Source organism: Pholis gunnellus (genome assembly GCF_910591455.1).
Source record: "Pholis gunnellus genome assembly, chromosome: 15".
Lineage (NCBI taxonomy): Eukaryota > Metazoa > Chordata > Actinopteri > Perciformes > Pholidae > Pholis > Pholis gunnellus.
This window is the reverse complement of record NC_136542.1, coordinates 14,994,901-15,016,486: the sequence shown is the minus strand read 5'-3', so window position 1 is coordinate 15,016,486 and position 21,586 is coordinate 14,994,901. Positions and strand designations below refer to the sequence as shown.

The following is a 21,586-nucleotide window of genomic DNA, read 5'->3' as shown; positions in this document are numbered from 1 at the left end:
ATTTGTGATTTTATTTCCTTTTTTGTTTATTACCATTTATTATCATTGGTTTTAATATCATTACTATGCTTATCAAATAACACACTAATTATAAGAATCTCACGCAACCGGATGTAACGTTCCCACCAAGGGATTGTGGGAAGTCAGACTGTTCGTCCTTGTGCTGTGCCTTTACCTCTTGGCTGAAGATAACACCGACGTTTGCCAAAATGTATAGACAACTTATGGTAAGACAGTTTGTATTTACCGTCAAAATGTAATTATGTTATTATGGCGTAATTGATATTTAAACGTTTGTAAGGTTAGTTCCTAATCACGAGTAACGGTCCTGAGCTAGCGTAACTTTTTAAAATGAACTTTGCTAACTTAACTTACAGCTATCCGTTGAATGTGAGTCATAAGTAGAAATAAATGTATTTATTTTAAGAAGTACATATATTGTTCATTGTACCTCGCTGTTGTGTGTTAACTCGTTACCTCATAGGTTATAACTAAGCAACAAGTCAAGCATTAAAGCGCGTGAGGTTGCAGTTTGTGACGTTATAACCCTATGTAACCTATGGATGTTACGCAATAAGCTAAATACTCGACAGGTGTATCGACCTTTGACAGGTGTATTGATTTGCTCGTTTCAGCTAAACAACAATCACTTGACCGCTACAAACCTATCGCCAAACCAAGAACTATCATCTAATAATGTTGGACATCGTGCACTGACGGAGAGCTGCATATATATTTAGAACTGAATACCGTAATATACGGAGATGGTAGTGGGGTGAACTCTGTTTTGACTCACTTTGTTGCCTCTACTCCTTTAATGCAGTTGTAATACAGAGGGTTGGCCAGCAGATGTCACCATTACGACTATTTAAGGGTTTTGAATCTATGAACTGTTGGCACATTTGCTACAAAGTGGTTCAGTGTTGTAGTAATTAGCAATTTCAGTCATCACTGCTTGAAGTCAGCTTGCTGGACTGTCATAGAAGCTTTGCTAACTTAGTGTCACTTAATCACACAGCATTTCGGGTCATTTCACATCCTGTTCCAGTGTTTGTTATTTGTTTACTCCATTATCTACTGTTTGTTAGTTGTTTACTCCATTATCTACTATTTGTCATGCTCAGATTATAACAGTTTGAACTATGAAAATCCTCCATTAAGTGTTTGTACCACCAGGGGCTTCGGCAGCTTTCCAGGCGGTCCATTACCAGCAGTGCCCGCAGGCCGGTCGAAAACTCGGTGAAGGAAAAACAAAAACTGTTTCAGGTAGGGTTGCTCCTTTTGAGGACAAGGATGACACCTGTGAACATGTGATCAAATCAATATCCCAACTGATCTTTTTATCCGTGTTTCAGACACATCTGGAAAAGGCAACCTTTTTCATACTTTGAAAGTAACGATGTGCCTGTTTGACATGAGATTTATAAACTACATTCGTCAGTGTTTAAAGTGAGACAAGTAATAAGATATTTTGATACTGATAATGTTAAAGTGTCTACTTTATTCCCAGGTTCTGGAGACAGAATCTAATTTTTCCTGTTTGTAGCCCGACAGATAAGTATCCGTGGATTTTCTTTCCACCTACAAAAACAACCTTCTGGTAGCTGGTCCTGGAGTTATGCTGATTATGCTTGCAAGCTTCTAATTAAATACCCATTGCAAAATCAACGTTCCAGTGTGGCAGGCTTTGCTGATCCGTGCCTAGCGCTAGAAATGACTGCAGTCATAGTTGACAAATGGCCTACCCTTGCATCTAAATCCCAGAGCGAGCACTGTTTTATTGCATAGTGTACTGTGCGCCACCACTTAATTGCTATGGTTGACCAAAGATGAGCTCCCCAAAATAAATGTAATGCCATAGAAAACAGAGACACGTGAAGCAAAAAGTCATTACCATAGCCTTGAAGTAGAGCTGTCTCTTTTAAATGACTACATGCCTTCTTCCTTTGAACAGGAGCATAACGGTATACCTATCCACCTGAAGGGCGGCTCGAGGGACGCTCTGCTCTACAGAGCCACGATCACGCTCACTGTGTTTGGTATGTCAGCATTGGTCTGAGATTCGATGAGTCAGCCTCAATATCCACGTGTATCAGTCCGTCCCTTTGTATAAAACCACATTTCATGCCGGGGACCTGCCCCCAATGTTATTACTGAAACTGACTTTGAAAGCTAAATTACTGTGATTTGATGATGCATCATGAAGGGTCGTTTGAAGTCAGGATAATTAGCTCGTGTCACATCTGTAATACGTGTCTGGTCTCTTCACAGGGGCTGGATATGTAGTGTACGAGCTGTTTAGCGCGGCAATGCCCAAGAAGCCCCACTGAAAGAGGATTGGACTTATTTATCTGATGAGACAATCATCACACGCTGTATGTAATTCATCAACCCTGTGCTCAGATTTGTAATCTGGGAATCCAATCAACTATAGTATGTTTCATGTTTGAAATATTGAAGGATTGTAGAAAAATAATGAGCTGCAAATAATAATAAAAAATATAAGCCTACGTGTTGTGAAACTTTCATATTGATCTTACATGAGTTCGATCTTCACACAGAATTTGAGTTTAGCTGGAGACTGCAGTGTGTTTGTATCTGGTGTATTTTTAATCAGACTAGATTGGATTTCCTGCACCAATCTAGTGCAGGTCTTTGGTTTGAGCACTAGAGGGCACCATAAACCAATCTGTTGGAAGCGCTCTCGTTGAGGCAATGAGAAGCAAGGTAAGTTGTTCCTAAAATACTTTGCTTTTCCCAACAACAACCAAAAAAATGAAATATTGGGCAAAATACTTTGCTTTTCCCAACAACAACCAAAAAAATGAAATATTGGGCTACCATCATTACACTTGTCTTTGTTTCTTAAAGCGTCTTGAACGTATTATGGGAAATATCCACGTTAAGATGCCAATGGGTTTCTGTTTACTAAGCGAAAAATTCTACTTTTAATTCCGACACATCTGAGTAAATAAATTGGCGAAGGTTGCCTGTTGCGCATATACAACACATCCCCTCTCGGTCTCGTTTTGGCCAGCTGTTACCCCGCAGTGAAGTCACATTGGCACTGGAAACTCATTAAATCACCAGACCAAAGGAATGCAGGGAAAAAAACAGTGGATCGGTCTTAGCGGGGGACATTACGCATCAACTGACAGGCAGAGGTTTCGTAAGATGCCCATATCATGGTAAACTGAGAGTTGGGAACTGCCCCCCCTATTAAGTAGCCGATGGTGGAAAGATTCTTCCCACTTGGAAAGAGGCTTTTCCTTCTTGGACATCTGCTGGCGGAGCTTCAGTAGCCAAGGAGAGGAGAGAGGGGTCCAGCCGCAGCTCCTGAAATCTTTACTTTACTTTCCAGAGGGGAGGCTGCAAGCAGGCTGCTCTGCAATTTGGTCGGTCCTTTTTTTTTAGGGGGGTTAAATAGGTGAGTTGACCAACTGTTATTTATTGTTTGAATGTTACTTGTAAAAAAAAAAAACTAATTTACATTTGAGAAAATATCGTCATTTTGTCGTAGTTTTGTACTTTTAGCGCGTTTTTGCGATAATTGTATCACTGCACGTTCGATGAACGCCATTAAGATCATTTAGATCACTTTTTAAACTTTTTTTAGATAAGTTAGATACGTTTTCATGATTTTCCCCTCAATCACGTTAATGAACTGAATTGAGTGAGAATGCAACCACACACCATTGGTTTTAAAAGTGGGAATAAAGCAGAGCAAATGTAAGATATATCCACGCAGGGTTTCAGTAGTAAGGCAGACATATCTATTGTGCTTTATGTGTAATATTAATCAGGTGATCTCCAATTGTGTTCGAGGGTCCAAGACAGTCATTTCGGCCCCTGTAGCTGCAGTTTTGGTGCTTGTGCACCAGGCGGGGCGCACAGCCTGCGGTAAAAAAAAGACAGTATTCTACTGAAAAGAGTTCAGACTATGCTGTGTGTACGTGGTCTTATTACCCGGTAATAGGAATAGGATTAATTCATTTCATTGTGCTATTTAAATGCCCTGACGGTAGGAGGTGAGTCCAAGTCAAAGCCATAGTCAAGCATTGACTTCTGTAACTGAATCTAACCCAGTCATAAATAGATTTATTCCAAGGGAAGGAAAGGAGTTAGGTGTGTGCCTAGGCAATATACGATTTGAGACAAATTAATGTATGATTTGTACATTAGGAACTGCAATCAAGATGCTCCATAATGTTTTGTATGAGTATATGATGAGTATATAAAGTATATGATGAAGTTTTTGGTGACCATCCCTGGCTGAAGTTAGTGAGAGCCACTGGTAAGACTGTACTGCATGTTGTGAGCTGCATAGCGACCCACTAGAATGACCGTGCCAGCTGGGGGGGGGGGCAATGCATTTTCAGATTATGCTTATGAAAATCAAACGGATGAACATGTGTAAAAATGTTTTTCAAGTCATTACCTACACTAAGTACGCACCTCAGGGTGTGGGAATCGACTGAAGCAGCCAGGTGTGGCACTTGTTGTGTAATAAGGGAGTCTGGATGGATCTTGCAGTCTGTCAAAATTGAGAGTAATGATTAAATAATAAGAGCTATCAAAATTGATTGCGTTTAAAAAAAAACCCATAAAAAAACAGAGTGTGTGGGTTCACTGCATACTTTTCATATACATTATGTGCGATTAGTTAAGAGCAAACTGGTCGTTCTCCAACTCCAGCTGAATCTGATCTTCAGTAAATTAGTCATAAAAGTACAATTCCTGCATGTGGTGCCTCATTACACCACACTTACAAAGCTGTGTCATATGCAGCGTTGACACATTTTCTGTCTTTCCCCTCAGACTGATTGATCTGCTGACCCTTCACGGCTAAACATGAAGATTGGGCTGTCACTGGCCACAGCGGCCTTCCTCGCAGCCCTGCTGTGCTCCATAGATGCTCAAGGTAATTGAAACCACTTTGCATCAGTCCACTCACATACACTATCCCACTCTGTCTCTTTATCTCCTGCTTCTCTTCTTTCATCTTTATACTGGTTCTCTATGTTACAGGGATTCGTGTTTTACTTTAATGTCAGAGAATCATCACATGGACTCTGAACTCTTTCTATTGAGAAACTGAATAAAGTGATCCTTGTTTTATGTGTATGCTATTTGACTATGTGACTTTTGGACTGCTGACTGATTCCATGATACTTGTCATGCTTTTATCCCCTCATTTGTAGCGTATGTAGGACTCATTACAGGCTTTGATGTAAAATCCAAATCTTTCTCTCATTTACTTGTATTAAGCCTGTAATTTAGATCCTTTAAACCAATACTTCAGGAGCAATTTCCTCATTCAGATGCGGCAAATATAAAAAAAAGAAACAAGCCCACAATTAAGTTTATTTCATTTCCAATTTTTAATTGAAACGCATTAAACAGCAGGCCGCAGAGTTAAACAAACGTAATTTCACGGCTAAACGTTTGCCCATAAATGTTTTAGCTAAGCCTTTTCCCTTTTATGATAGCAAGCCTCTGCACTTTTTCAAAGGGAAATGTGGAAGATTTCCAAGTCCTTGGTAATTAGGCATTGAAATGCTAGATTGCATATTTTAAACTTATTTTGCGGAGGTTGTAGTAGGATCTTGTAAAGCTGTGTACATCTGTGCAGTGGTTGTGGAGTGGCTTTAGCAGCAAGTAAAGAAAGTCATTCAATTACTTGTGCAACATCATAATGGTACAATAGTGGAAGTCGAGTAAAATACTCCATATCTTACAAAATGTAAAACTTGTTTAAAGTAGCTTAATGTAATTGAATTAGTAGAAAGTCAGATAAATGGAATTATCAAATAGCAAGCACTACAAAACGTAAGTGCCATACTTGAATAACTGTTACTTTCCATGTCTGATTGTGTGCTTATATATTACTGTTTTAGTAGCTATTAAATACGTATTTCAGTACATGTCACATGAGCCAACCTGTCATAGACTGTTAACAATCTGTCAGTAGTTTTGACAGAAAATGACTCAAAGTAATTTCATATGCAAACATTTCAATCCAACATAATGGCAAATATGGAAATATGGTATGGAAACCTGCTGATTTTTCCTTTTAAAAGCTGTCTGGCGGCGTGAGAGGAGTCTAACGTCAACTCTCACATATCTCCACCAACGGAATGGAAAGATGAAATACGAGAATGGCAAATTAATCCTCAGACAGCACAAAGACAAAGAGCCTTTCTAGGGCTTCTTTGCGGGCATTCGCAAAAAAAAAACGCTGAGTTGCAATCCATATGGAAAGTTAATATGCAGTAATGTTTAATGTCAGCACATGTTGTGGAATTACTTTGGCATCTGTCCCGCCTTTTTGGGAGAGTCGGTGTTCTTTCCTCCTCTTCTTGGTCTCTCCTCCTGGCAGCAGCTCAGGCCAGGGTAGCTGGCTGGCTGGTGATTGAGGCTCCTAACAGGACAGTAGCCAGACTCTGGCCCTTGGAAGCAAGAGGTGTCCTTTATGAGGAACTGATGGGACAAGCCATATAACAAAACCGCAATGTCCCCATAACTTTCCAGAGATTCTTTTGTTTGACATAACCAACTTTTGTTCCTTAAGTATATTTCAAAACCAGGAGGACATACGGTCGATGACGTGCTCATAAGATCTTGCCACAAACAAACGTGGGAGTTGCAGATTGCTCGTGCGACTAAAATAATTGTATCTGAATTTTTCAAACCACCATCCATCATCGCTACTTGCTACCCACCCCCCAACTTCTACACACGCACACACACACCCACACACACTTCCATTCCCCTTACCATTCAGTGTTGAAGATGAGTACTCGCGGAGAAATCAGGTGGAGCGCGGCCCATCGGGGCTCCTTGAGTTGATAAGTCAGGTTGGTGATCCTCCAATCCCAGTTTTTAACTATTTGGTGGGCTCCTGTTTGTCATCTGCCTGTGCATTCGGTGTGTCCCAAGCTATGGCTTCCTCCATAAAGTGTATTTTACAATGATATTCTTGCCTCCCATGGCACTCGTATTCTACTTTTACAGCTAGCATGAACCCACACGGCGGAGCTCTTTGCTCAGGCCGTACAGTCGAAAGCATGCTCACTTACCTTACATCACCCCCATCGCGGTATGCTTCCACTGTGAGTACCGTAGGACTTGGCGTAGCACTACATGTCAGTGCAGATGATGTCATGCTCACCTCATTAACATCTTTCATTTTTTCACAAAATTAACAGAATTCATCATGTCCTCTCTACCGTCGTCTGTCATTGTGTCACTATGAAGATTTTTTTCATAAAATATGTTTTTGTGCAGTGTTGCATGAAACAAGAATTTTGTTCAGATTGTTTTCTAATGAATGACGAAATACACATTGAAAACTAACCATAGGATACTTTTTAATCGACAGTGGGTAACTAATAAAACATGAATTTGGTACTTTTAGATCCGGCTCTAACTGTTATGCATGTAAATGACACCGTGCTAAATGATAGCACACTTTTGCTAACTAACACTATCTCTCTTCCTCGACTGGTTAGCCTAGAAGCTGTAAAAATGAATATCATTTTAAAATATGTTTGTCATCTCTGTCTGTGTGGTCCCAACTGTACATGGAAACTACCATCCAGTCAGTCAAAGTTGTTGATCCAAACAACTTTCTCATGTACATGATGCATGACGCTGTGATCAAGTCAGCTCCATGTAAAGGCGTGTGGCCTAGTCACACTGTATATGTTTTCCTAAATGTATTTATTAGAGTTATTATGGTCCTTCTGAAAAGTCTTTTGAGTGTCTCGAGTAATTTTGGTCTCTCATGCCTTCTCATGCATTATGCTGCCAATGAAAAAGTACACATGGGTCTCCGGCGACGATTTGTGTATTCTTTTTAAAAGGTTTGCAATGGATGTGTGCCACTCACTCGTGTAAAGAGTTTTTAACCAAATAAACACTTTTCGTCTTTGAAATATGTTTATATACAATGTATATATAACATATGGTGTTCAATTTTGTCAAGAGTTACATCAACAATTATATGGCAACCTCGATTCCATTGTATAATCAGTGACTGTTGTATTTTGGTAATGCTGAGATCAACTCCATCGTAAAAGCAGTTTAGTATGTTGTCGGGGCATGCGTTGTAATGACTGCACTCAGCATGTGTTGGATGGTTCACTCAGTGTTTGCACTTTGGTCGAGTTTGTGTGGAGTCGTGTATGCCAGTGCTTGAGTTGCTGGCCGTCTTGGTTGAGCAACTCAAACAAACGCCATTTTACTCCAAAATGGCTTCTCACACTTTTTTCAATGTTGTCACGTGTTGTTTACTCGTCACCCTCACAAATGGACATCAGTGCCATGTGTCTGTCCCCAACAACGAACAAGTCCACTTCAGTCATGAAGTGTTTGTCGTTGGGATCAATGTGAATGCCTGATTAAAAATGTCCTAATTTGATTTGATCATAAATATAACCGTATTTATACATCTGTTTGTATTTGTTGTGATTTAACATTGTGTCACCTCTTCTTTGCAGTGGAACCCCCCACAAACTTGAAATTTAAAATTCTAAATGAGAACTCAGTGGAAATGTCATGGACAAGACCCTCGTCAAGTATAGAGGGCTTCAGACTACAAGTTGTGTCAGATGCAGGTCAGTATGGGAGTCAACACTTACATTGCGTTCGTGATCTGAACCCAACAGTGTATACACACAGTTTATACACACATTAGCTGATTTACTGTTGAACTCCTTCTTCTAGATGAACCAGTCAGAGACTTTACTCTTGATGCGTATGCCACTACGACCTCAATCACTGATCTGACTCCTGACTTGGACTACTCTGTGTCCATAAACTCCTATTATGGGTCAGAGGAGAGCATTCCCATCTTTGGACAACTGACCAGTAAGTGCATCTTCATTTAGATTGTTTGGAAAGAAATTGCATAACTTAAAGTTTACAATTGAAAAATGGAAGGGTACAGTTACGTTTGCATAAGGCACAAGCACTAGCATTACTGCAATGTTACAATAATGCTTTTTAAGCACAAAAGGTACACTTATATCCAGAAATTCCATTGTCTTCTTATTCATTGTATATGCAGATTTTCATTGGTGTGAAATTAAGAATAAATGATGACACTTTTCATTAATATCAGACCATCCAGACAGGCAGACCATCTCCTTTTGGCTGCAAGTAATATACCAGAGAAAGTGATTTTTTCCCTTTAATAGTAAGAGCAGAACTTTTTCCTTGTAGTATTTTCACCTAGCCACAAGACGAAGGAAAGTATGGAGGAATCACATGTGTTTAATGACTCTTGCTCACTGTTTATAGCTAATGCAGCATAAAGATATGTGTTTGTGTGAATGTGGTTTGGATCCCAGCTTTTATGATGTGTTGACTCTCTCGCCCTTTTCTGCTGTGCGAGAGCACACAGCGAGGCAGGCAATGTACGGTGCTAACTCACCGAGTGTTTCCTGTGTTTCAGTCCAGTCCAGTAACACCACTGGACGAGTCAGGAAGCCACAGTCAGATGCAATCAGTGAGTATGTTTACAGTTGGGTCAACCAAAATCAGATCAGTGCCTGTTCTCCATGGTTTTTCCCCGTTTCAAAATATTTTTTACCCACGGAATAATTTGGTCAGGCATACATATTACCTTCTGTTAGGGTTGAGAGCGGGTAAGCAGACAGGGACTGGGAGGGCACACATCGGCTCCTATAATTGAAACCAGTCTGCACATCAAGAAAAAAGGAAAGGGAAGCTTGAAGCTCGGAGACACGTGTTGTCTTATGCGTCATTGAGTTGGAGGGGGGTGGAGCAGGAGTGGGCTGTCAAGTGATGATGTATTCATTGTGCCACCTGGAGGCAAGTGCTTTCCCTTACACTTTTAGAAGATGTGGCAGTTCTTACAATGATGTCAAACTGTCATCTGCTCATCTCGTGAGACCAGTCTGTGTGCACTTCCAATCTGTGGATTTGTCTGGAAACTATACCCACACTTCCAGATTCTGCTAAACCCCTATTCACAGTTAAGCTCTCTGAAATTCTTTCACCACCACCCACATTGTGTGACTCTACCCCACATTGATGCCATCATTTTCAACATTGGGTCTGGGAATTTTGAGAAAAAATGATGACCTTATAAGAAGGGGGCTTAAGAGATGTGAGGAATAGAATTTATAGTCAATGAGACCTAGGGGAAATGAGAATTAAAGTCCATCCACATAAGCCCTGCCAATTATTCCATGAGAGTCATCTTAAAATGTTCCAGAGAATTTCATCTTATGATTTACAGCCCCGTAGGATTAAAAAAGTATAAAAGTGAACATTGCTGGTGGAACCTCTGCTAGATGTTTAGTCTATAAAGTCTAATTTTTGCCTCTGTCTGCTGGAATGACTATACCAGCCCACTGTTTGGCACTGGCTGATATTTCCTTTGATGTGAGAATGCATATCTTTGAGCCATCCAACTAACTGTCAAGGCTCTTATTTTATTTAGACAGACAGGAGAAGAAATGGTCCAGTGCAAAAAATATTGTTCCAAGGCCAAGCTGTTTCTGCCGTACCTTTATTGGCACATTTCTGGCATGGAAATTGGTTTAATTTGAGACGTAAATGATGTGCTCTTTCTGCATTTCAAGTTTTCATTAAACAGTAGTACAACTTCAACTTGTCCTTATCTGGCACGACCATAATCTGCTCCATAATTGCTTAATGGTCCTTTTCCTGACTGACTCTTATTTCTCCACTCTCTTTCCCCAGAGTGTTCGATCAGTGCATTAGCAGATTTGGTTTTTCTGGTGGACGGCTCATGGAGTGTGGGCAGAGAAAACTTTAAGCACATCCGTAGTTTCATCGCCGCCCTGGCAGGGGCCTTCGACATTGGCGAGGAAAAGACCCGGGTGGGCGTGGTTCAGTACAGTACAGACACCCGCACAGAGTTCCCTCTCACCCGTTACAACAGAAGAGGAGACCTGCTCCAAGCCATCAACTCCCTGCCATACAAAGGGGGAAATACAATGACAGGTAAGCTGTTTATGACAGAAGGAGGAACAGAGATATTAAGGTGTTCATTTGTAGATTTGTACTCTGCGTTAATTCAGCCACCATGGGTTTGCATGGCTGTTGGGGATTTTAACTGCCCTGCAAATCTGAATATTACATTAAAGTAAAAAATGCACGCACATTTCTGTCTTAAGGTGATGCCATAGACTACCTGCTGCAAAACATCTTTACGGAGGCAGCTGGATCCAGGAAAGGTTTTCCTAAGGTAGCCATGATCATTACTGATGGAAAATCCCAGGACCCAGTGGAGGAGTATGCTAGAAGGCTTCGGAACATTGGAGTGGAAATATTTGTCCTAGGTATGTTTTATTATTCAGTGTTTTGTTGAATAGTGCTCTCCCATGTAAAAGTCTGCCTGTTCTTGGAAACCATTTGATTTTCCATTGATTGTTCATATCCATATTTTACTTGGTTAAAGTCAAGTCCTTTAATGTTTTTAACATGCGCAATACTCTAAAACTGTCAACAGTCTACCACATCTGCAATGCAGCCACTGGGTGGAGAACATATGAGTTGATGTTGTTCACATTTTCCACCTCAGGTATCAAAGGAGCAGATGAGGATGAGCTGAGAGAAATAGCCTCCACACCTCACAATACACATGTGTACAATGTTCCCAACTTCGACTTGATCCAAGAAGTACAGAAAAAGATTATCACAGAGGTGTGCTCCGGTGTTGATGAGCAGCTCGGCTCACTGGTCAGCGGGGAAGAAAGTAAGTAAAAAGATCTTAATCGAATGTGTTTCATTATATTGGGTTCTATGGTTTGACACAAAACCGTCCTGAAACGAAGTACTGTCATTGTAAACACACAGCCAAGCAGACATTATGATGCTGAATACATCTTGAAAAATCACGTAATAATACATTTCCTGCATTTTACCCCCAGTGGTGGATCCAGCCTCTAACCTGCAGGTCACAGAAATGGCATCTAAGTCAATGAGGGTGACATGGGATGCCTCACCGGGTGATATTACAGGCTACAAGCTCACCCTTAACCCCATGCTAGCTGGAATGAAACGCCAAGAGCTCTACATTGGGCCCAAGCAGACGTCCATCAATGTCCGTGACCTTTCCCCAGAGACCGAGTATGAGATCAGCCTGTATGCCCTCAAAGGTCTGACTCCCAGTGAACCCACCACAGAAATGGGGAAGACCCAGCCTGTCAAAGTGTCAACAGGTAATACATTTTGTTGGGCATGTCATCTTTCCTTGACTATTCTCAGATATACTCAAAGTCCTTCACTTATGGAAGCCATATAAAGCCTTTCAGTGACCCATCATTTTTTGTCTCTTGGCAGAGTGCTCTCTGGGAGTGGAAGTGCAGGCTGATGTGGTCATACTGGTTGACGGCTCGTACAGTATCGGATTACAAAACTTTGCCAAAGTCCGTGCCTTCTTGGAGGTTCTGGTCACTTCTTTTGATATTGGACCCAACAAGGTTCAGATTAGCTTGGTCCAATACAGTCGTGATCCACACACTGAGTTTGCCCTCAACACCCACCATGACATTAATGCTGTTGTCAAAGCTGTGCGCACTTTCCCCTACCGTGGAGGCTCCACTAACACTGGCAGGGCTATGACCTATGTCAAGGACAAGATCTTCATCTCTTCCCGTGGAGCGAGACAGAATGTCCCTCGCGTCATGGTCCTGATCACAGATGGAAAGTCATCAGACTCCTTTAAGGTTGCAGCAACCGGCCTGAGGAATAGTGATGTGGAGATCTTTGCCGTTGGTGTGAAGGATGCAGTGAGGTCAGAGCTCGAGGCCATTGCGAATCAACCATCAGACACTCACGTCTATCAGGTGGAGGACTTTGATGCCTTCCAGAGGATTTCCAAGGAGCTGACTCAGTCCATCTGTCTGAGGATTGAACAGGAGCTGCTCAACATCCAAAAGAAAAGTAAGTCAGAGGATGGAATATCTAAACCAAATAACTGATTAAGAGTGCAGCCACATAATATGCCCATAACTTCTTGGCATTAGTTTGGATGACAATGGTAGTACCTTCATTTTGGTCCATAATGTCCTTATTAGACACTGTACCATCTGACTAATGCCAGTTGGCCAGGTCTTCAGGAGTTGGTAAAATGGCAAATAGCCAATGCAATCAAGAACAAGTGAAACACAGCAGTATAATACGGTAAATTGCTGTAAGGCAAGGCAAAGGTGAAATTAAATTAACTCACTCGACCATTACCTGCCAATAAACATACCACAAAGCCAAATGCATGCTTCTTGAATGAGCTCTATCACACCATTTGACCAACTCTTTGAAAACACTACAGTGACTGGAACTACAGTGCTATTTCGCCTTGACCATCATTTTGATTCAAAACTCTCTCAAATCTCTGAGCTGGGGTGGGTTGTTAGATGAGCAAGGTTACAACAATGCATTGCATTTCATTGCTTTCAGTAATTGGAGGTAATGTCCATGGCCAAGGCATGGGCAGAGAGCAGGAAGAAATAAAATATTGCCACAGGAGACTGATAAATCTCACATATGTATGGTATAATATGATAATGGTACTACTAATTTGAAACGTTTACATGATTAGGGCCTGTGCTCAGCCTTTTATTGACAGAATAAGTCACTTTTTATTTTCAGGTCTGCTTCCACCCAGTGACTTGGTGTTTTCCGAGATTACCTCCAGAAGCTTCCGTACCACCTGGATAGCTCCTACTACCAATGTTGTGGGTTACCTGGTGCGTTTCCGCAAGGCTGAAGATGTCACTGGAGACTACATTTCCATGGCAGTGCCTAGTGATACCACCACAGTCGTTCTGCCTCATCTATTCCCCATCACCGCTTACGAGGTCAACGTCTTTGCTCAGTATGATAGAGGAGACAGTTTTGCTTTGTCTGGTGAAGAGACCACTCTAGAGGGTAAGAGAGATTTAGTTGGACCTTACGCAATGTACCACTGAAATAGTCATCAAAATGAGAATATTTAAATCTAAAAATTTCTTTCCTTTTCAGAGACAGGGACTGTACGAAACTTACGAGTTACAGAGGAGACAACCAACAGCTTCAGGGTGTCTTGGCAAGCTGCTCCAGGTCCGGTGATCAGATATCGCCTGTCCTATGTCCCACTGAGTGGTGCTGGGGAAACACTGGAGGCCCAAACCCTTGGAACAGAGACTACCATAATTCTCGAAGAGCTTTTCCCCATAACCACCTACCGTGTGTCTGTGTCTGCTGAGTATGCCACAGGCGTAGGAGACAAGATGCAAGTAGATGGAACCACCAAAGAAGGTGAGTCAGAAAAACGATGTGTTTTTGGCAAACAGCTCTGTGAAACTTGTGTTTCTGCACAATGGATATGAGGTGTCTGATCCATTTTTGTTGGCTTTCAGTCCGTGGCTCTCCTCGTGACCTTCGCGTCTTTAATGAGACCATATCTACAATGAAACTGGCATGGCAGGCTGCTCCAGGAAATGTTCTTCAGTACCGCATTGCCTTCAAACCTTCCGAGGGCGGTGAGAGAAAGGAGATATCCGTCAAGGGAGATACTACCCAGGCTGTGCTGAAGAACCTCCAACCATCCACTGAATATGAGCTGTTTGTTAGTGCTCGCTACTCTTCTGGTTTGGGTGATCCTCTTCTGGGCACAGGAACCACCTTAGAAGGTAAGGGATAACATCACATTGCTAATGCCTAATTTGAAACCTTTGAAGCATGGTTGGACTATTTGTGTGGCTGTGGGCTCAGCAGGTGGGTACTGCTGAGAGGACAAATTAAATATTGTGTTCAGCTTCTTTTGCAAGCAAACTCTGAGATTTAGGCATCCGTATTTATTGTATTTAATAGATTTTTATACTTTGATAACATTATGAGATCCTGCATGATGTAAAACTACTGAAATTAGGCCAGTTGTCTCCTTCTAAGTTCCTCCTAAAATGTACCATCTGGTATTTTTTCACATCATTTTTTACATCAACATTAAGGAAGTTGGGTTTTTATTCTGCAAGGTTGGTTTTGCAAGGTTGGTTGAGTATATGGGCCATGGTTAGAGGGGAAAAGACAGGAATGTGGCAAATGTTGTAATTTGTTTGGTGACTGAGGGGCAGTGAGATGGAAATGGATGTGTGACGCTTGTAAATCTAGAGAACTTATGAAATGGTTTGGAACAGACTTTGACAGCCATATGCCTGCAGGTAGTACCTATACATCTTGGCCTGTCTGAGACGAAGAAGTTAATTTTTTTACAGTGGTTTAAAAGACATATGGAGGATATTTGATAATTGATATCAGTTATTATTCAATTTTCTTTGTGTGGAATTAATGATTGTTCAGCACACCTGACATTGGACTTCATACTTTACCTCAAAGCAATGAGACAGATCTGTGTTTGAGGATCTTTTTCTCGTCTTTTGCTGTTTAAAGGCATTGTAGAACACACAACAGGGGGCATGTCTTCTATTGGTTGGGAAGAGAGTGGGAAGAGACATTGTTGTAGTGTCACACCACAGGAAAGGAAATCAAAAAGATCTCTTTTGATAGAGATGGGGGGGGGGAAGTCCTAGCTCTGGTGGGACAAAACAACAATCAAGGTACTGTATCCCACAGAGGAGAATATCTCTGGCTTCCAGTCAGTTCAGTTTATGGCTGCTAAACCAGTAAACTGTGTATGGAATGAAAAGGGCTTAACTGGCCATGTATAAGATTATATTGGTGAGTTAGCCCCTCTATGTTGTACTGTATGGAATGGTCTTTGGTAGCCTGTACATTAGAATGAAGATCTTTGAGGATCAGAGAGCAGCAAAAAAAAAGAAAAAACGGTTATTTTTCTTTATTCAACCGTTTGTGTGCCAAGATGAAAACAGCAGCTTATGTCTGTCTATGATCGTGTCCATGCGTAACTCAACCTGAAATGGATTCCTCTTGGAAATCAGTTTGAGCCCATGGACACATCAAAGCTATTCTATTCATCATAATCCCAAGAGTGCAGTTCTTGTTCCTTGATGTCGCCTGCTTACACTCCTGGCAGCACTGAGGTCCTCTGTCCCGGGAGTGTTCCTATTTAACGTTTACTGCAAACCACATGGAGGACTTTGGCTCACACTGTGTCCTATTAGTAATGCTTTTCAACTATTATTTAATATCTGTAACAATGCATGTGTGTGTACATTTTGACGAGTGCAAGACCTCTAAAGAAATGTTTGTTTTGCTGTGTTTTCCCCTGTTCCCACATTGACCAAAGGGTTTGGTTTTGATTATAGAGTTAGTTTCCACATGTCAAATCTGTGCTGTCATCAACCATACACCCCCACAGGGAAAAAGGTTCATGACAAAGCACTTTGTTTAGCCAGCACTATTACACTGCCATGACGTCAGGAGGCCTCCACACTGATCTCATTGTTTTGAGTGCCACTCACATTGAGTGACCCTCTCTGTGAAGTCCATGTAGGCGAGACCTGGAAGAAAGTGGCTTGCACAAAGCCATCCCTTGTGGCTAACGGTGGATGTTAGCCAATACAGAAGCCTTGAGTAGGACAGAATTTAAACATCCTGAAATGACTCAGAAAGAGGGACAGAGAAGGTGTCATAGCGAATGCTTAGATGAACATTCCAAATGTGGATATTATACACACACATGAATAAAATATTTACTTAAGAAGAGGGGAGTTTTATCCAGCATGTGGAAGACGTTACCTAAGAGGACCTTGAAAGCTGTGTGAACTGTCTGTCTGGTCACACGGAGAACTGTCTGTTCAGGCAGAGACGGGGCGAGGATGAGTAAAAGAAAAAGGGTTCTTCAAAATGTGAGCCAGAATGCAAGCTATATGCACCAGCAGCATAATGCGGATAACAAGCTCAGCCTATAGTTTGAGAGCCCAAAACTCTAAAGTGTACCAATACCGCAAATAATTAACGACTTGCATAACACAGCAAATATTTTCACTTGTGCCAGAGGGAATTTTTTTTACTATCTTTAACTTGGACAGCAGCACAACAGCAGGTGAAACTGTAGCATCTTGATTTGATTTCCTCTTAAACTGACGCCTTTGGGAGAGTTTAGGCAGTGCCAGGCTCTTTCAGTGGTACCGCCAGACAGCTTTTCTCCACCACTCTAAAGGCCCTTTGAAGTAATAGACCAGAGACAAGCAACATTGGCACACAGACACTGAAGGCTTCAGCTTTGTGGCTCAGATGTATGTCTCAGTGAACCAAGAGCAATAAAGTAAGGAAAGTTGGAAGTGGGATGCCAGTGCTGAGATGGCACTTTGAGGGAACGATGTATTTCCTGCAGTGATTTTGGAGGAGTTTACAGTGAATACTAAGACTGTGTAAGTAAGAATTAGGATCCAAGGTTGTGAATAAAGATATACAGTGGTCTAACGGGGTGAGTGATCCATGATTTTCAGTGCACAAGCTCGCAGTGTTTCCTGTGCATTTTGTTTGCCTGCGGGCGTTTTGATTTGCCGTCATTTATATTTTCAAGCTTTAGACAGCTTTGGCTGCAGATGTGAAGGTTATGTCAGCACATGCCCTGCAGGAAATCTCTTAGATGATCTTCAGTTGTGTCATATGTGGTTTTCTAGAGATTTGGGTGAGGCTGTAATGTGAACATGTTTGTTTGATCTGGTCCTGTCCAAGGTTGTAATTTGAGAGTATCATTCTCCTTGAAGGGTGGGGTGCAGTTTGGTGGGGGGGAGAGTAAATAAGGAGATCCAGAAGGTCTTTGTTAGCATGAAATGATATTGTATTGTTATTGTATTGCCATTGCATTGCTTGTATACACATCTCTATTTAAATACATTAGCCTCTGTAATGCTTCTATTTAACAACCACGAAGCTAGATTGAAAAATGTAAACTGTAACCAAACATCAAATTTAAAAAATACACTGATACAGTGATATTGTGTAAATGCATTTATTACATGCAAACCGAAGCTTTTGCTCGGTCTGTCGGCCATGTGTTTCATGTATGTGGGCTTTGCTCCTAGGAGTGGCCCCTTCTCTTTAGCTTGTCTTCAAGTACTGATGAAAAGTGAGCCACTGTCTGCAGAAGTCATTATCTTGTGATCCTTTTGCCCTCGATTCACACACAGCCGGAAAAGTCAGTCACGTTTATTCCTTTGCCTTTGACAAGGATAACCCTTTTGATGGAATGATCCGGGTATTTATAAGTGGCCACGGTGTTTTCATGGTCCTCCAAAATCTGGAACTCTTCATTAGTTTGTGGTCGTGGCCATTACTCTTCATATCTGGCCTCCTCTCTCAAGGTGCCGATCGCTGTGCTTGGCAGGCCACTGTTGTTATTTCTGTACAGATCAGTTTCCAATTCAGAAATAGATGGATGCTGAGAAGGACTCAAAGGGTGATAGATGGCTACCTTTTCCGCTGTACGGTTGCTTTTTCAGAATTATTATGCATTGCAGTTCCTTCTGATCTCATTCTGACTTTGGCTTTTTTGTTGAACCTCATTTGGTGAGGTTTGAAGAATAAGGTTTGAGAAAGACCACCCAGCTATACCGCACTGCCTGTGATTATATCGTCATTAGGTGCTGGCATGTAGGGGCTTAGGGCCTTGATTCAGGATCAGGATCCCGGAGGTTGTGTGGGAGGCTATGTGCGGCAGCGTATCCTCCTGCGGCAGATGAAGCTCCTGTATATGGGCCGCCAGACCTGAGTGTTTGTCCATCTCAACATGGGTATCCCTCTAAGCCAAGCATTTGCTGGCCGCCCATCACGAAACACCACCACAAAATTCCCTCAAGAATTCTGTGCATTTCTCCTTTCACGATGGTCTCTCAAGAAAAGTGAGTGAAGGGGAAAAAAGGAGAGCGCAACATCTGCAATAGTAGCAAACACACTTTTGTGGATCGGGTTTCCTCTGTTTCGATGGAAACTTTAAAGTGCAGCCGGGAGAGGCGCTGAGGATATGTGATTTATGATTAGTTTTGCAGAGATTTTTCCAGTTCTCTCAGAAAATCAGGTTGTTCAAACAGATCCTCGGGGGTTAAAGTCGAGACAAATGAGCGATTTTTCATGGTTTATCGCTGGGGTTCTTAGTTTTGTCCATTTCGTGTCTCGCCCACTTCCTCAAACCTCTATAAACCTCCATTAGAAATCAACCCCACCTGGAAAAGCTCCCTAATTTTTTTTTGTACTTTAGCACTAATGCTACCATCTTAGTTCAATTATTGTGCATCGGAGCAATACAAATCAAAGAAAAACCTGAGGAAATTCTTCAGGTAAACAAAAGTAAAGCTGTAGTGCTACTTATTTTCCGTTTCCATATCCATTAAGCACATGTTGACGGACTGTTTCTAATGCTTTTCCTCTTCATTTATCCACAGAGCTTGGTTCACCCAGAGACTTGGTGACCAAAGACGTCACTGACACCAGTTTTGCTGTGTCTTGGGCCGCGGCCCCCGGCAACGTTCGTCAGTACTGGATCAGGTGGAAGTCTCTCTTCACGGAAGAGGCTGGAGAAAAGACCATACCAGGAGACACCACAGCCACAGTCCTTGAGGGCCTCACCCCAGAGACACGTTATCAGGTCTCTGTGTTTGCTGCCTATGGCCGTGGAGAGGGCAAGCCATTAGTTGGAGAAGAAACCACAGATAGTAAGTTCCACCATACACTTATTCCCTTATCCTTCGCTTCGCTCCGTTTTTCCGTTTTTCGGCTCCCTTCTTTTTTTGTTTCTTTGTTTTTCTTGGTATTTTTCCAATGCTAGTCCTGTCTTGGGATAAGCTAGAAAGTGTGAAGCCAAGGTAAGTGTGATTTAACTCTATGACCATAGAAGCGATAAACACTCTATGACCCCAAAGGGACAGTTGCACATTTTCTTTTTTCATCTCTAACTGCGAAGAAGATCATTTTTAAAGCCAAGAATGCAGGTATAGACGTTCTTGTCAAAAACACATGTTAAGCTTTAACGTTTTATATGCCTATACTTTGGCTGTAAGCTCAATTTTATCTGTCAAGTGCCAATTACTGTTCTACTCATTCTGTTAAGAGATAACGTCAAGAATATGGAGTCTTCGAGTGCACATCTTTATGACTGTGCGTGTGTGTTATATGTATGTTCAGAGTTGACGTAATGTCCAGCACACCTGTGGCCGGTTTTCATGGGAGATGCAGGACATATAGACCCTGGCCTCTCCCTTGTTAGACGATACTCATGCTTGGATGAGAAAAGCACATTGAGCGGAAAATCGCACCAGTTGGGAGGGAATTGGTCCACCAGTTAGTAAAATGGAATGTGCTCCAGGGAAAATATTTCCAACCATCATTACTGTTTATTGATTCTGGCAAGCCATAAATGTGGCATACACACCGAACACAACCATGAGGCAGCTTTGTAAACTGAAATGTTCACTTTGCTCATTTTTTCTGTTCGCTTTACACCCACTATCTCTCGCTCTCTTTTCACGTGCTCTACACTAATCACAGGTCTCGTTGGCCTGATTCAAACAAGACAAACTTGGATGCGCTGCTTTTTTTCCGTTCATAAAAGTCCTCCCTCTGAAGTAGAGCATTCTGATTATTTTCCCCAGCTCATTTTGATGCTTCTGACAATTCACACTTGCCCTTCCTGCTCTGAAAATGAGAAACACTGTGGAGCACAATGGAAAACTAAGAACCATGGCTTTGCTCAGCGCTTGAAGTGGAAAAAAAAAATGCCAGTACTCCCCTTATTCACATGTTGGTGTGTGCATCGGCCGGCATCAGAAATCTCTTGCTACTTATTCCTATTTATTTAGTTTGTTATGATTGTCACTTATTTATTATTATGTTATACTCTGTCAATCATAATCAATTGTGTTGTTACTATTCTATTAGTTGACTTGAGCAATGCATCTTCATAGTAGGCCTATAATACTCCAATGAAATTCCAACTTAAACTTTATAGGGTTATGGTGGTGTTTAAATATATAGCCATAGTGTTAATACTTAATGTGCTTCCCTGTGCTTGTAGCCTAAAGTATTGCTCTATAAAATATTATAGGATAGCTATAGCCTGGAATCAACACCAGTCAGCCAGAAAGGGTGTGAGCTACTCATTCGGGTTTTAGGAGCAGTGTCCCAGTGAGGATGCTCAAACATATCATGCAGCAGGATAAAAAGACACATTCTAAATTTCGCAGCACAAATCCACTGCCAATGTGTCGTTTCATTATGAATCGCCCAGAGAACCTGATGTGTATAAGGCACAAAGGAGTACTGGCACCTTGTGAGAAGTTTTGGTGTGCAAGAAAAAGTCACGGTACGCCAAAGAGCAAAACGTAGAAGTGCCGGTACTGTCTACTGGTGTGTACCGACCCACTTCGAGCACTGGCGTTGCTCAAATTTACAAGACATCTAAGTCTGGCTCCCCAACCTTCCAACCAAACATGATCAATCATGTAAATGTCATGCCTGTTTAATGTATACCTCTAGAAATCAGAAATATTTGGGTAGGTTTGTGTCCACACGCATGTGGAAACTGAGCAGATATCCAGATGAAAGACTGTGAGGTAGCCAAGCGTGTTACTGTTTAGTTTACTCCCTGCAGGAAAGCCATGCTGCTTGCATTTCCAAAGGTATACTG

General features: G+C 41.7%; 2 protein-coding genes across 4 annotated transcripts in view; both read left to right on the top strand.

The window, feature by feature from the left end:
* The first annotated feature begins 141 nt into the window (after nt 1–141).
* On the top strand, nt 142–2,501 carry cox7a2a (cytochrome c oxidase subunit 7A2a). Its single transcript, XM_079175030.1, has 4 exons — nt 142–227; nt 1,177–1,266; nt 1,955–2,039; nt 2,272–2,501. Exons 1-4 carry the CDS (start codon nt 210–212, stop codon nt 2,328–2,330), a joined length of 252 nt encoding a protein of 83 aa, XP_079031156.1. The 5' UTR covers nt 142–209; the 3' UTR covers nt 2,331–2,501.
* Nucleotides 2,502–3,316: 815 nt separating this feature from the next.
* The window catches only part of col12a1a (collagen, type XII, alpha 1a), a 55,322-nt gene continuing 37,052 nt past the window's right edge, over nt 3,317–21,586 (top strand). For all 3 annotated transcript variants that reach the window (XM_079175383.1, XM_079175382.1, XM_079175384.1), the window contains exons 1-14: nt 3,317–3,427; nt 4,819–4,921; nt 8,502–8,618; nt 8,728–8,871; nt 9,458–9,511; nt 10,735–10,998; nt 11,172–11,336; nt 11,579–11,752; nt 11,928–12,218; nt 12,340–12,942; nt 13,648–13,926; nt 14,020–14,295; nt 14,397–14,669; nt 19,347–19,616. In XM_079175383.1, coding sequence (XP_079031509.1) covers nt 4,852–4,921; nt 8,502–8,618; nt 8,728–8,871; nt 9,458–9,511; nt 10,735–10,998; nt 11,172–11,336; nt 11,579–11,752; nt 11,928–12,218; nt 12,340–12,942; nt 13,648–13,926; nt 14,020–14,295; nt 14,397–14,669; nt 19,347–19,616 — 2,980 coding nt within the window. In that variant the 5' untranslated portion in view covers nt 3,317–3,427; nt 4,819–4,851. The remainder of the gene's footprint in view (nt 3,428–4,818; nt 4,922–8,501; nt 8,619–8,727; nt 8,872–9,457; nt 9,512–10,734; nt 10,999–11,171; nt 11,337–11,578; nt 11,753–11,927; nt 12,219–12,339; nt 12,943–13,647; nt 13,927–14,019; nt 14,296–14,396; nt 14,670–19,346; nt 19,617–21,586) is intronic.

Excerpts from the sequence above, each read along its gene's own strand:
- cox7a2a (XM_079175030.1), top strand. Across the intron at positions 1,267-1,954 it reads AAAAACAAAAACTGTTTCAG|GAGCATAACGGTATACCTAT; the intron begins GTAGGGTTGCTC and ends TCCTTTGAACAG. Across the intron at positions 2,040-2,271 it reads GATCACGCTCACTGTGTTTG|GGGCTGGATATGTAGTGTAC; the intron begins GTATGTCAGCAT and ends GTCTCTTCACAG.